The sequence below is a fragment of the Mus caroli genome, unplaced genomic scaffold (assembly GCF_978045245.1).
Source record: "Mus caroli unplaced genomic scaffold, Mus_caroli_1 scaffold_2, whole genome shotgun sequence".
Classification (NCBI taxonomy): Eukaryota; Metazoa; Chordata; class Mammalia; order Rodentia; family Muridae; genus Mus; species Mus caroli.
In genome coordinates, this window is record NW_028227257.1 from 60913065 (window position 1) to 60929303 (window position 16239).

Genomic DNA, 16239 nt, shown 5'->3' on the forward strand with positions numbered 1-16239 from the left:
GTAGCAGCTATTCAGGCGGAGTTAAGTGTAATGGTTCTCATCTTGACTATATATTGCAGACATTGAAATGAGGTCTGAGAATTAACTAGGATATTTAAAATTTAAAGACTCCTGAGGTAATGTTAATGTATAGCCATGGTTCACCACTGTGTTAGCCATCAAAGACAACAGCGTGATACATGTTTTATTTGTTTAGTTACTTACATGTTTAGGGTCTCTCTATTTTCATGTCTGAAAAATGACTATTTGTGGACGCGGGAGATGTCATAGACATAGAAACAATAGAAGAAGAACAAATAATCACAAACCAACAGAGTGAAGTCTCTTATAGGAAAGTTGCAGTAAGCTAAGGTATCTGTGATCAGAGCTGTGTAAATGGCTTGTATTTTTTTACTTGGGTTTAATATATGAAAGGCTCTATGTTCCAGCCTGCTATTTCAAGGAGTAATTAAGTAGAGATTACCATGATTATTTCTATCTGAGAATAAGGGGATAAGAACCATGGTAATACAGAAGGAATGAATACAGTAGCAAAAGGGAAGGTTGGACCAGTGAGATGACTCAGCAGAGAAGGGCACTTGCCTCCAAGTCTAAAGACCTTTGTTGAGTCCCCAGAACCCACATGGTTGAGAACCCACAAATTGTCCACTGACCTTCACATGTGCATCTATGCATGCACACGTATATACAAACACAGAGAATAAAACATTATCCTAAAAAGGAGTGGGAAACTTTGGAGGGTTTTTTTGTTTTGTTTTGTTTTGTTTTTGTTTTTGCAAGCCAGAGCTGGCTTGGTGAATTTTACAGGGAATTTATCCATTGGGGGCAGGTTCCTTTTAATAATTAGTCAACTTCTTTTAGCAAGAGATATAATAAGCAACACCTGAAGTCAATTTTATCTCTAAGTCTTAGATTTCACACAGTGCTTGAATTTTAACTTTTAACTCCACAAACTTTCCGATTTGTTTCACGACATCACCTATTTATAAATGATAGAAGAGTCCTAACAAGTATTAGCATAAGAGAGGGGATTAAGCATTGTTGTAAATATTTTCTTTTGATTGGTTGGTGTTCATGACAGTCTCATATTTCCCAACATACATCCCAGAAAGTGGAGCCTAGGGCTTTATTTATATATGCTAGGTAAGCGATATCCTCAGCCATGTTTGGTGGTGTAAATTTTAAGTACAGTAAGGCTTTAATAGCAGTTCAACTAAAAGAACTGTTGTTGTACCTCCCACACTCTTCGCAGACCAAATGATGCCAATAGCTAAGACAGTGGAAGTACCAGTCCTACAATAAGGCTCTTCTTAGTTCTTGTGTGCTACTTGCTTCGTCCTGAAGAGTTGGGGAAAGTACAGGTGAAGTGGTGATTGCCAGCTGTTATGAATTACAAAGAGAGGCTGGAGAAAGGGCTCAGCTGTTCATATCACTGGCAGCTCTTCTGCAGGTTCAGTTCCCAGCACCTACATGGCAGCTCACAACTATCTCTGATTCCAACCACAGAGGATCGAGCACTCTTCTTCTGGCCTACACTGCCATCCCACAAATGTAGTTCACAGACATATATGCAGGCAAAACACCCATACACACATATTTCTTTTTCTTTTAATTAAAAAAAGAACAATACACACTGAGCTAGGTAAAGGTGGCAAAGTCTTTCTTTTTGGGGGGCTATGTATGTATATGCCTGGTGCCCAAGTAAGTCAGAAAAGGACTTTGGATCCCTCTGGATTAAGGATGGTCATGGGCCCTAAGATAAATCATTATGTTATCTTTCTGAGAGCACTCTTGATTTTTTTTTTAATTATTTATTTTATATAGATGAGTACACTGTACTTACTTTCAGACACACCAGAGGAGGGTGTCAGATCCCATTGCAGGTGGTTGTGAGCCACCATGTGGTTGTTGGGATTTGAACTCAGGACCTCTGGAAGAGCAGTCAGTGCTCTTAACCACTGAGCCATCTCTTCAGCCCCACTCTTCATTTCTTAATGTAGGCATTTTTTTTTAATTTTTAATATTTTTATTACATATTTTCCTCAATTACATTTCCAATGCTATCCCAAAAGTCCCCCATACCCTCCCCCCCACTTCCCAACCCACCCATTCCCATTCTTTTGGCCCTGGCATTCCCCTATATTGGGGCATATAAAGTTTGCAAGTCCAATGGGCCTCTCTTTCCAGTGATGGCCGACTAGGCCATCTTTCGATACATATGCAGCTAGAGACAAGAGCTCCGGGGTTCTGGTTAGTACATCATGTTGTTCCAACAATAGGGTTGCAGATCCCTTTAGCTCCTTGGGTACTTTCTCTAGCTTCTCCATTGGGAGCCCTGTGATACATCCAATAGCTGACTGTGAACATCCACTCCTGTGTTTGCTAGGCCCCGGCATCGTCTCACAAGAGACAGCTATATTTGGGTCCTTTCAGCAAAATCTTGCTAGTGTATGCAATGGTGTCAGAGTTTAGAAGCTGCTTATGGGATGGATCCCTGGATACGGCAGTCTCTAAATGGTCCATCCTTTCATCACAGCTACGAACTTTGTCTCTGTAACTCCTTCCCTGGGTGTTTTGTTCCCAATTCTAAGAAGGGGCACAGTGTCCACACTTTGGCCTTCATTCTTCTTGAGTTTCATGCGTTTAGCAAATTGTATCTCATATCTTGGGTATCCTAAGTTTTGGGCTAATATCCACTTATCAGTGAATACATTTTGTGTGAGTTCTTTTGTGATTGTGTTACTTCACTCAAGATGATGCCCTCCTAATGTAGGCACTTAAAGCTATATAAACTTTCCTCTTGGGACTACTTGCGTTAAGTCTGTGTTTTGGTGGATCCTTCATTTCCATTTGATTCTGAGAACTTTTATTTCCTTTGTAAAAGGAAATAACTGACTTTTTAGTGTCAAATTGTATTTTAAATATTTTCATTTTTATGTATATCTGGGGGAAAGGAGTATGTACATGTGAACAAAGTTGCCGAGGGGCCAGAGGGTAGTGTGAGATCCCTTAGCATGGGAATTACAGGCCTTCATTGTGAGCCTCTCCATGCGGGTACAGAGAGCCACACATAGATTCTCCTCGTGAGCAGTATGTTCTCTTTACTATGGAGGCGTCTCCAGTCTTCATTAGTGTGTGTTTAATCTCATTAGATTGTATGTTCACTAGGATTTTATTTGCTTTTGACCTGTGTTCTTACTCCATTGTGATCACATACTATATACAAAATTATTTCAGTTTTTCTGTATTTGTTGAGACTTACTTTTTGTCCTAATATATAGTCTATTTTGGAGAAAGTTACACTATGGCAAAGGTCATTAGAGCCATGGGAAACCAATATAAATCTTTCCAAAATGTAGAACTTACTGGTCTTTTGATTTTGGTTAGTTGGTTTTTGTAGTAATGAGGATTGAAATAGTCCCTTAATACTAATCAGTTACACTAGTGTGCACCTGTTTATCTTTCAAGTTCGTGTTGTAAAACGCCATCTTACTGAGCAGCCCATACTGGTTTGTTTACTCAGTAGCCCAGGCAGGCCTTGAACCTCCTCCTATTTTAGTCTTCCAAGTAGCTGGAATTACAGAGCTACTCCACAAGGCCTAGCTAATTAGTCTTTTTCAGTAGAGAAGAGTTACATTTGAAACTACCTTAACTGTGGTTATTAATTGATATATTCCAAGAGTCCCCAGTACCTGAAATATATATACTATTTTTTTCTATACATACCTAAGATAGTTTTATCAAGTAAGAGACAACTCATAGCTAATAATAAAATAAAATGTTAATACACTACATCAAAGTTATCTAAAAATTATTAATTGGCTTGGTGTGTACAAGCCTTCAATCCTACCACTCAGAGGAAAAGGTAGGCAGATCTAAGTTCAGGGGCATTCTAGTCTACACAGAGTTCCAGGGATACATAGAAAGGCCTGATCTCATAAATAGAACCCTTATTAATTTCTTGTTTCCCACTTCATATTTTCAAACATCAGCTTTCCTGTAGGTAGACTGAAACATGGAGTGTGAAACCAGAGATTGGGGGCTATTGGTACTGTTTGCTGAGAAAGAGGAGAATGAGGCTACCTGCTTCTGGTTTCCTGTTGCCCGGCTGTCATCGCATTTGCTCTGTAGCTGTGGTGGTTCTTAAAACTCCTGATCCTTCTTCTGCCACCACATCCAAATTATTAAAAAGAAACTGGTTGTGCTCATAGCTATCAAAAATTACTTAGTGACTGAAAAGCCATTTTAGCTTGGGGATTGTTCTTATTTGGGGGAGATTGTTTATAAGCCCACAGAAATCTCTGTTGGATTAGTTTCCAAGTCGAGATCGAGATTCTGAGTTGATCTTGAATTTCAGGAATAATAAACTCATTTAATTGTACTTTTACAACCATTTCCTCCCCCATTCTGTGTATAGTGAATTGAGTCTGGTATGGATAAAGTTGGCAAAAGCTTAAGATTTAGAATGTAATGATTGGCATCAAATTTATTGTGTCCCTTAATCCTGGTTGGCAGGAATATATGGTATACAGGAAGCATACCTACATGAGGCTGGATGGCTCATCTAAGATCTCAGAGAGACGGGACATGGTTGCTGATTTTCAGACCAGGTAACATTAATTGAATTAAAAAAACTCTTCTTTCGATTTTCCTCCAGGGTTTTAAATGATGAGGGTTGTTTGTTTGTTTTGGGTTTGCTTGCTTTTAAGCCAATAGTCTGAGACACTAATCAGTTACACTAGTGTGCACCTTTTGCTTACATGCATGCGTGTGTGCATGTGTGTCCATGTATGTTTACTGGATGTGTTCCTATGTACTTGTGGAAAACAGATAGCAACACTACACATGTTTTCCTCACCAAATTGCTCTTCACTGACTCTAACTGAACCTGGAGGTCACTGGATTGTACAAGAGTAGTGTTTTAGTTAGGGTTTCTATTTCTGTGAAGAGACACCATGACCAAGGAAACTGTTATAAAGGAAAACATTTAATTGGGATTGGCTTACAGTTTCAGAGGTTTAGTACATTATCAGCATGGTGGCTTGCAGACAGACATGCTGGAGAAGGAGCTGAGAGTTCTACATCTTGATCTGCAGGGAGCAGGAACATTGTCACATCCCCCACAGTGACATATCTTCCTACAAGGCCACACCGTCTAGTACCACTCCCTAGGGCCAAGCATTCAAATACATGAGTCTATGAGGCCATTGCTATTCAAACCACCACAAGTAGCTAGATAGCAAGGCCCACCACATCTAGCTACTGCCTACTATTCTAAGAGTTGGCTAAATCTGCTTATGGTGATTTAGATCAAAGGAAGAGAATACCAATATGAAATAAGATACGGCTGTATAGCTCTGGCTTTCCTAGAACTAGCTCTGTAGACCAGGCTGGCTTTGAGTTTGCAGTTATTCTTTGCTTCTTCCTGAATGCTAGGATTACAGGCATGAGTGACCACACACAGACCCCCTTCCCCTTGCCACACCAGTGCCTACTATTTTGAAAAGTAAGAGTGTTTTATTTTTAGGATGAGGATAGAGACAGGGTCACAGGTAGTTTATGTTGATCTTATACCCTTAATATCCCCTGCCTCTATCTTTGTGGTGCTGGGATTACAGGCATTGCTACTACAGCAATAAAAGGATTTCTGAGTATGAATGAGGATCCCCAAAGTAGAGAATGTCAGTGTCTATGAAGAAAAATATTCACAAAGTTACGTTAGACTAAGGACATAGCTCAGTGGTGGAGAGCTTACTTAGCATGCACAAGACAGAAGCCAAAAAGTCACTATGTCTGAGAGTTTGTTTATGGTTGATTTTTTTTTTCTGCAATTCATTTCCTGTGAGATTTCTAGAATTGAGATATAGACATGACAGTTTGCAGTGGAGTTCAATCTATTCTGTTCATAGCTCTCAGTAGTAGTTCCTCTCCCAGCTGCCATGTGCCTGTGAAATTTCAAATACAACATGATAAGTGTTGGGGTTTACAGGAGTCATGCTGTCCTGTGTGCTGCTTCTCACTGTGCTAAACAGATCCCAGTGACTGCTCTCCTCAAAGAGAAAGCCAAATTCCTCTGCAGATAGATCTGTAAACCCCAATCTTAGTGTTCTTTTTTATATTTGGAGAATTGAGAAATTCGATAAAAAAGCTGGAGAAGACAGAGGACCTGGTTGGGTTCTTGGCACCCAAATAGTGGCCTCACTAAGTCCTGTCCAACTAACTCTAGTCCAGAAGTATCTGAGACCCTTTTCTAGACTCTCCATATACTGGTTCACAGACTTACATGCTGGCTAACCACAATCTTTTTGTTGTGGTTTTGTTTCTAGAGACAGGGTTTCTGTATATAACAGTCCTGGCTGTCCTGAAACTCACTCTGTAGACCAGGCTGTCCTGGAACTCATAGAGATCTGCCTGCTTCTGTCTTCTGAGTGCTGGGAGTATAGGTGTGTACCACCATGCCCATTTTAAGAATAACCACATTTTTTAAATTTGAGAAAAAAATTTAAGGGAAATAATTTAGATCTTCTGGTGTGAATAAGAATGGTTCTGACTTTCTGGATTTCAGTTATATGCCTGGTTAGTATTTCTTTTTTTTTAAGATTTATTTGTTTACTTATTATGTATATGAGTACACTGTAGCTGTACAGATGGTTGTGAACCTTCATGTGGTTGTTGGGAATTGAATTTTTAGGACCTCTGCTCGCTCCAGTCAACCCTGCTTGCTCCGGTCGGTCCAGCTCGCTCTACTCAACTCTGCTTGCTCAGTCCCTGCTCACTCCAGCCCAAAGATTTATTTATTATTTTACATAAGTACACTGTAGCTGTCTTCAGACACACCAGAAAAGGGTGTCAGATCTCATTACGGGTGGTTGTGAGCCACCATGTGGTTGCTGTGATTTGAACTCAGGACCTACGGAAGAGCAGTCAGTGCTCTTACCCACTGAACCATCTTGCCAGCCCAGTATTTATCTTTTTAATAACTTGAGAAGAAAACTAAATATCTAGCTATTTGTATTTATTACTTTCTTCTGTTTCTTGTTTTACTTGTCCATTTGTTTTCTTGAGTTAAGTTCTCATATAACCCAGGTTCTTTGAATGGCAGATCTTCTTGTTTATAGCAGGGTCTTTCACTGCATCCTAAATTGCCCTTAGATCTGTAACATGTTCAAATCTAGTGACTGAGTTTACAGCTATTCCAGCTGACCCAGTTTGGGGATTAGGGGATTGGGAAGGAGGAAAGGAGAGGTATGGAGGCCATAGATCAATGTCAGGTGTCTTCCTCACTTTATTTTTCAGTCAGGTTCTTTCCATGAGTTTAATCTTAGATACTCAGTTAGCTGGCCAGAAATCCCTGGGACCTACCTGTCCCTCTCCACTAGTAAGGGTGCTGGGATTACAGAGGTGTGTCACTGCACCCTGCTCTTTATATGGATGGTTGGGACTTCCTGGTTCTCAGGCTACTCAGCAGGCATTTGCTCACTGAGCCATCTCTTCAGCCATTTTTTTCAGTGTTAGTTTTGAGTATTGAAATTATAGACATGAACCTTCATTCTCAGCTAATCTTCTAATTAACTTAGACAAATTAATTAAGCAAGCCCAATAATGCCAGTAGTTTTGAAAACATTTCTGTAGGGGCTGGAGCCTGTTAAGAGCACTTGCTGTTCTTACAGAGGATCTGGGTTCAGTTTCCAGCACTCACATGTGACCTTAACTGACCTTAACTCCAGTTCAGGGGTTCCAGTACCATCACCTGGCATCTAAGGGAACTATCACATAAGATAGCCATTCTCAACTTATAAGTCTGAATGACATCTTAAAATAGAGAAAAAGACAGGTGGTTTTCAAAACAAAAGGCATGCCTTGCCAAATATTTTCATTATTATTAGCGAAAAGACTTCAAAAGGGAAAAAAAATGTAGTTTCAACTCAAAGGCCCCGTGGCTCAAAGGTCAGCCAGAGTAAACAAGACTGCCTATAAAAAGCCATTTACATTCCCTTCATACGAGACTTATTTATGAGGGATCCTTCCAGGAAAAAGTCTCACTGAGACTAAAGACTATTTGGCCAGGATGTCCTGGCAGTGTTCAGAACATGTGACCAGCATGTTATCCTAGGAGCCATTCACAAGGTCTTTGCTCTATGATGAGTTGGCCTTTGGCTCCCTTCCTCCTGTCCTACCCCTTGACCTTTAACAGATGGATCCCCACTCGGCTCCCTCCACCCTAGCTATCTGAGCAGTTAGGGTAACCCTGACACTGGGCAAATGCCTGTAGGTGGGTTTGTGGTTTTGTTTTCTTCATGATGACACTGTGCCATTTCCTTCCTTGATGAAGCCTTTGCTCCCCTTCATTCATGTCTCACACTGGTTGAATATTTTGGTGCAAAGGGGACTTAGAAGGAGTGGACATTTAAAGAGATTGAGAGTGAGGCCAAGGTGTGTCCGTGCAGTGTAGAGATGATAGATCCATAGACACGCCAGCCGCCAAAAAATCCCGAGTGTGACTTCTGTCCATCCCCTAGAGGGCATTCAGACTGCACCATTGTGTTCTCTCTAATCAAAACTCTTTGACTTGTATTATCCTCTCTAAGTAGTAAATACAAGTACAGTTGTACATAAATAATCAGACAATAGTCTAGATGGAAACTACCTTCTTTGATGATTACAGCTCAATATTTGTCAAATCCTTATTTTCTGTGGCTAAATTACACCAGTTGTACACAGATTTTGGATGGATGAAGTGTACCTCATCAGAAGTGATCTTTTCAGTCCATAATTGTTAACAGAAGAAGCATCTTCACTCTGGAACTGTTCGTGATAGCTTCCAATTCTAGCATTCGAAGGCAGAGGCTCCCAAGGCAAGCTTGAGGCTAGTCGGTGCTCTAGAGTAAGAGATAGTCTAGAAAAATTTTTCCTACAATTGTATTTCTAAGTTTTTGTGTTATTTTACTTATATTACTTCAGTGTATGTGTAAATTTTTCTGTATGTGGGGGGGGGAGGGGTTCCTGTTTAAAAGTGTTTATTGCATATGGATCTGAACTCTTCAGACAGCCATGAGCGGTGTGTAATCTTTCTGCTGCTCTTTTTTTCTTAGTCTTCCCAGCTGCCTTCCACTGGACTTCCAGTCACATACTCAGTTACTTTCCCTGACATCCACCTGGGGTTCAGATGCTAGACTTCTTAGGGAAATACCAGCTGAAAGCCCTAAGCATTTGGTGGCTATCACACAGGCGTTAGGACAGGGGAGGAAGTCTCAGTACTCAAGTGAAACAGTAGGGCATTCTTTGCACATCAGCTGGGCCCTAAAAACCTTTCCTTATGTTTTGTTCTGTTGTTTCTCGAGACAGGGTATCTCTGTGTAATATTGGCTGTCCTTTGTATTTTAGTCATAAAAATGATGTTATAAGTTAAGTAAAATTCTGAAAGAGTGAAATGGATGATGAATTCAAAGTTAAAAGGGGAAATGGAAAGGCTGACACAGTGGCCACACCTATAATTCCAGTACTCAGAGACTGAGGCAAGAACACTACCAAGAGTCTCACTGTGTAGCCTTAGCTAGCTTGGAACTCATTATGTAGACCAGGCTGGCCTCTAACTCCCAGAACCCTACCTCCTTCTGCGTCCTTAGTGCTAGGATTAAAGGCATGTCCTACCACAATTGGCAAGTATATTTTCTCTCTACTTCCTTGGTTTGCAGGGTTTGTCTTTGTAGCTCTGACTTTCCTGTAACTCCTTGTGTGGACCAGGCTGACCTCAAACTCCAGAGATCCATCTGCCTCTGACTCCCCAGTGCTGGGATTAAAGGCATGATATACCCCTACCCAGCAAGTGTATTTTCTTTCTTTCTTCCTTTCTCCCTATCTCTCTCTCTCTTTCTTTCTTTCTTTCTTTCTTTCTTTCTTTCTTTCTCTCTCTCTTTCTTCTTTCTTTCTTTCTTTCTTTCTCTCTCTATCTCTCTCTCTCTTTCTTTCTTTCTTTCTTTCTCTCTCTCTCTCTCTATCTCTCTCTTTCTCTCTTTCTCTTTCTCTCTCTCTTTTTCTTTCTTTCTTTCTTTCTTTCTTTCTTTCTTTCTTTCTTTCTCTTGTTTTTCAAGACAAGGTTTCTCTGTATAGCCCTGGCTGTCCTGGCACTCACTCGAGGCTGGCCTCGAACTCAGAAATCCGCCTGTCTCTGCCTTCCAAGTGCTGGGATTAAAGGTGTGTGCCACCACGCCTGGCATAAGTGTATTCTTTCTTAATAAATATACCAAGAAGACACTGTCCCCCAAAATTTATTTATTTGTTTATTTACTCACTCATTCATTCATTTATGGAAAAGGTGATGAGGTAAAGTCCCAGGATAAACTGATAAACCTTATTTGGGAGAACACAGCTTCTGAATCTTGACAAACCAGGGCCCCAGAGATGCACACTTTGATGTCTGTGAAAGTTAGGTTTTCTCAATTCCAAGAATGGGCCTGTCTAGCTTAGTGGCTAAACAAGTGCTTATTTCAAAATAGTTTCTTCACATACAGTCATGTCTATGAATATGTCAGCAGTTACTAGTTTTCACTCTGTTTGTAGCATCCTTAAGTTTGTCGTCTAGGAAACGGTTTCAGAAGTCAGATGAGTTTACCAAGGAACCTGAAAGGGTGAGAGCTCGCTCTTGTCAGTGGGCTGTTCTTGTTTGTTTTCCTTTCAGGGGGTTTGGGGTGCCAGGGTGGTGATAGAGACTGACTGTGTTGCTCTAGATGGCCTGGAACTTGCTTTGTAGATCAGGCTGGCATTAAACTCACAGAGATCCTTCTGTTTCAGGGTGCTACCATACCTTTTTACTGAAACACATGGATTAAAACCCAATTTACATTGTGATTCAGTGCTTTTGTATCTGAAACTTCACATTTATACTCTGCTTTATGTCAGTGAACTAGAGTGGTTTGTAGCTGTGTACTCTCCCCCCTTCACCCCCTCTTTTTCTTTCTGAAATAAAGTCTAGGTGTGTCTGACTTCATAACCAAAGATAGATATTGAAGCTAGAAAGATGATTCCATGGTTAATAGCACTGGCTGTTCTTCCAGAGATCCAGGATTCTGTCCTAGCACCCACTTGGCTCACTGCCATCTATAACTGTGCTCCCATAGGATTAGATGCCCTCTTTTTTTGTGTACAGACATATATGCAACAAACCACCAATACACATAAAATTTAAATTTTTAGAAAAATATGGGTATAGGCTACAGTTTGAAGAAAGCCATGGGAACTGAATCTCTAGTTGGGGTTTTCACTACTATATATAGGAAGAAGTTAACAGCTTGGTTTACAGGATCTTCATGTTTTCTAATATAATCTTTTTTATAGATTGTTAGGATGTTCTGGGAAGTAGCCTGAGGTTGGTCTGCAGGCACTAGGGTACATACAGTTGAACACCTGTTTATACACTTTCAATGAAAAGGCCTTTTTTATTTATCAAATGCTTTGTTGTCTTATGAGTGATGTAGCACGTGCTGCTTTGTAATTCTTTAAAAGGACTTAGAATATAAGAGGAATAGAAAGGGTACTGAAGTCATCACAGGAAAGGACTTAGAATATAAGAGGAATAGAAAGGGTACTGAAGTCATCACAGGAAAGGACTTAGAATATAAGAGGGATAGAAAGGGTACTGAAGTCATCACAGGTTGAGTTCCCGATAGATGCTTATTTTTCTGAGTTGTGTCATCTTTTTTTAAAATAGATTTATTTATTTATTATATGTAAGTACACTGTAGTTGTCTTCAGACACACCACAGAAGAGGATGTCAGAGCCGGGCGTGGTGGCGCACGCCTTTAATCCCAGCACTCGGGAGGCAGAGGCAGGCGGATTTCTGAGTTCGAGGCCAGCCTGGTCTACAAAGTGAGTTCCAGGACAGCCAGGGCTACACAGGGAAACCCTGTCTCGAAAAACCAAAAAAAAAAAAAAAAAAAGAAGAAACAACAACAACAAAAAAGAGGATGTCAGATCTCGTTACAGATGGTTGTGAGCCACCATGTGGTTGCTGGCATTTGAACTCAGGACCTTAGTGCTCTTAACTGCTGAGCCATCTCTCCAGCCCCGAGTTGTGTCATCTTAAAGTGAATGCTTTAAGGGCTATGAGATGGCTTAGTAGATAAAAGTGTTTGCTAAGACTAATAACCTGAACTCCTCCAACCCCTGCAAACTCTCTGACCTTTATTCACTGACATGGTACACATGATCCTGTGCAGTCACATGTACACACACACACACACCCAGGAGTAATACTTGGACTAGTTAAAAATTGAGAGCTGGTGAGGAGGCTCACTGGTTAAAAGGCCCCTGCCAAGTGGGCCTGGTCCCCTGAACTGATTCTCTGGAACCTAGGGTGGAATGAAAATCATCCTCTGACCTGTACACACACATGCATGTGGCACATGTCGTCATCATACACACACACACACTCTCACTCCTAATAATAATTTTTAAATAGAACTATCTTGGTGGTGTGCAACTTCAATCCCAACACTCACAGGAGTTGGAGGCAAACAGAACTCCTTGAGTTTGAGGATTGATTGCCTGGTCTACATAGAGAGACCTTGCCCCAAGAAAATACTAAAAATGGGCCTATTGGGATGCTGGGAGCTTGTTAGTAATGAGAGCTTGAGTTCAGATCCTGGTATGAAAGCACTTACCTATAATTCCAGTGCTAGGAAAGCAGGGATAGGAGGGTCCCTGCTGCTTGTTAGCCAACCAGCCTAGCCAGTCTATGCACTTCATGTTCACAAGAAAGCTTCCTTCACAAAATATGGAGAAAAGAGATAGACGAACACAACACCTAATGTTTACTCTGGCCTCTACATGCAGGCACATGTACATACACAAATACAAAACCAGAAACAAACCAAAACCAGGCTGGGCATGCTGGCACTTACATCCCTTAATTCCCAGCATTCAAACAGAGGCAGGGAAACCTTTTTGAATCCAAAGCCAACCTGGTCTACATAGCAAATTCCAGACTAGCCATTGCTACAAAGTTAAGAGAAATGATGAGGAGAAGCGGAAGAGCAGTTAACAGCTAAGAGGTATTACCAGGCTTTGCAGTATGTCTCTGTAATCTGAGCACTTGGATGATGGAGGCCAGAGGACCAAAAATTCAGGGTCATCATCAGCTACATACTAAGTTCTAGAGTAGGCAAAGATAGAAGAAAGTATCTCAAAAGAGGGGAGAAAGGCTATTGGGCTGAGAGCGTAGCTCAGAGGTAGAGTGCTTGCCAAACGTGTTCACATTCCTAGGTTTGGTGCTCTGGAGTACCGCAAGGCAAAACAAACAATATACATGTAATGTTGTATAGCTGAAGGTCTGTTTCTATAATGACATATTTTTCTGTAATATCTGTTCCATGTTTCTACTTTTATTGCTTATCAGTCAGATGTTAGTATGGCAGCAAAAGCTTATGTACAGATTACAAGGTGACTGCCATCATTTGAGTTTTAAAGAAAGAACACCTTTGTACAGTTGTATCTCAGATAGCATCTGTGCATCTGCGCTCTCTCTAGCCCTAGATTGTAATTTTAGAGATTCCTGTCTATTTCCACATTGAATCTTTCCTTTTCCTCCTAACATGTCTTCCTCCCCTTTTCTTTAGGAATGACATCTTTGTGTTTCTGTTAAGCACACGAGCTGGAGGACTGGGTATCAATCTCACAGCTGCAGACACAGTAAGTGATGAGATCTCTACTATAAATAGTTTATTCGTCGCACATTTTATCTTTCCTTTTGTTTTTTTTCTAGTCATTCACTTTGAATGATTTTATACATTAATTTAATAAATTGCTTACTATGTGTCAAGTATTTTCCTAACAGTTAAGATGTAGCGTGATAATAAGTGAACAGGAGATGGCTGCTAACCAGGCAGTCCAATTGGTTTTGTCTGAGGAGCTATAACTAAACAAATAAAAAAGGGTTGTTTTCTTACTAGTGCCTGATTTTATTACTTGAGAAGGTAATGGTAGAAGTTGTGGTCTAAATGTCAAGAGCTGTTTGGCTAGCAATGAATAATTAAATAAAATAAAGTAAATTATATTCTTGCAATTTTTCGTCCTTTCATACCAAGTCTCCTGATAAGACTGCTTTAGCCTCTAAAAGGGAAAAGAGAGTTTCTTTTGAATCTTAGCATTATTCCATGGATTCAAAAGTATTTAGTAGCAATCATAGTAACATTTAGACTGAAATGTGTAAATAGGAAATGGTTCCTAAAGGGTTCTGAAAAGACTCTGAAAATGGCACTCAGTGTAGCTAGTCTTTGCTACTAGGTCAGGTCTTCTCTTTCCCACCTTTTAATTCTGTCACCACCCCACCCCACCCCACCCCCGTTTCACCCCCCATCACTAGATAGGAGAGAAAGGATAGAGATGTCTCAATCTAAATTTATTCTTCTTTGCTTATAGATGGTCTTTGCTGTTTTGTGGCTTGTTTCCTACCTGTATCTCCCTGGTTTCATCCCCTGTCACTAGATAGGCAAGAAAGGATAGAGGGGAAAGAAATCCCTTAATCTAATTTCTTGTTTCTTCTTTAAGCACTAATGACTACTTTGACTACATCTTTGACTGCTAACCGACTGCACCTAACCCTCCTTAGCAATCACCAGCCACACCTATGGTGCCCCTAGCATTTATAGACCCTCTGTAAAGTTCCCCAGAATTCCAAATGTCACACAATCACAGAAACTATCTGCAGCTGGCAAACCCACGCCTCTGCTAAAGCAGGAGGCAAATCATAGCTACAGTCCGAAGCAACACAATATTTCTGTTTTTTAAAGAAACCAAAATCTAAGAATTCTCACTATAACTCTGGGTGACTATTGTGTTTCGTCTCTGAAATCTGAGTATTGAAATTCTCACAAGCACAAGAAGGAACCAGTTCATGAAACTGTAGAGAAATGAGGGACAGGATGAACAAGCCTGAGACGTTCATAGCACCAGGTCTGTCATTAAGTCCTGCCCCTCAGTGTCCACTCCTCTAATAACATTAGCATCCTCAAAAGAGTTGATCAATGAAGTTGTCTGCACTGTGTTAATAGCTGTGCTCAAAGAAGAATTCAGATTCTAAGGGAATGCTAATTGTCACCTGTAGGATCCCACCTTACGCTGCTTACTATCAAATGGGACAGGGCATGGCATGAAGGCCTAAGGACTGCTGGCATAGCTGTGGAAGGCAGGCTGTGATGATGTGTTGTTACTCTGATGTGGCTGCTCACACCTGTCCTATGACATGACAGAAATTTGCCCTTGGCCTCCTTTTCTTTTCTTTTTCTTTTATTTTTTGTCAAATAATATCAACAGTTACACACATACCAGTTTTTCATAACTGATTTTTTGAGCTCATTACACTCCCTAGCCATATACATTTTGATCCAAATCCATTCTTTCTCTACCAACACTCTAATACAGTTCATAACCTACTTAACTAATGTGCTACTTGAAGCTCCTCTCCATGGCTTACAAGCCTCATTGCTTCTAGCCTGTATCTGCTGTGCCAGCCTTTTGCCAGATCCCTTTCCTTCCCAGAAGTAAACAACTGACTTGTCATTTTCAGAGTACACCATTACTTTATTACACTATCGTGTTTGTTACCTGAGACTAGATCTTTGTGTCCTGAGCTACCCTTTTTGTATTTCAAAATCCCAGTTCAATGTCACATTCCTTCCTGGGTCCCTCTCTTTCCTTACTCAAGTCAATCATGTTACATTATAAGTAATTAATAAACATGCTAGGCTTTGACCTACCTCATCATTAGAAAGGAAGCCCTTTTTCTAATACCTGGGCCAGTTCCTGCGTATGCCCATTCACTCATTTAACAAATGGTTAATATGTATCAGGCAAGAGCCTGGTACTCTTTTAGGCACTAAGAATTCAGTGTTCAATAACATGAAGTTCTATTTTTCTCCTAATAATTACATTGCTACTTGTGGTAATTGTTATAGTATAAATAGTTCCGAGAACTAATTTAAGTGTTGTGTTGAAAAATACAAAAAACCGGGCGTTGGTTCTCAGCCCATCTTGCTAGGGGTGCAGTATGGGGACCTGGTTGGCAAAATGAAGCAACATCAAGGAGTAGAGAGTAGATAGAACAGAATTAGTGAAGCAGGAAGGTATGCAGGGCTTGATAGGCTGTGTAAAACTGAGATTGAGGGGTATAAAGATTTGAACAAGGGATTAACATGGGCTAGCATTTTATTTTGCAAGGGTTTTCAGGCTAGAGCAACACTCAA

The 16239-nt window shown here is 40.5% G+C and overlaps 1 protein-coding gene across 2 annotated transcripts in view; it reads left to right on the forward strand.

Moving 5' to 3' along the window:
- Positions 1–16239, forward strand: part of Ino80 (INO80 complex ATPase subunit) — a 103323-nt gene that overhangs the window by 69516 nt on the left and 17568 nt on the right. For both annotated transcript variants that reach the window (XM_085834557.1, XM_085834558.1), the window contains exons 28-29: positions 4516–4610; positions 13615–13687. In XM_085834557.1, coding sequence (XP_085690683.1) covers positions 4516–4610; positions 13615–13687 — 168 coding nt within the window. The remainder of the gene's footprint in view (positions 1–4515; positions 4611–13614; positions 13688–16239) is intronic.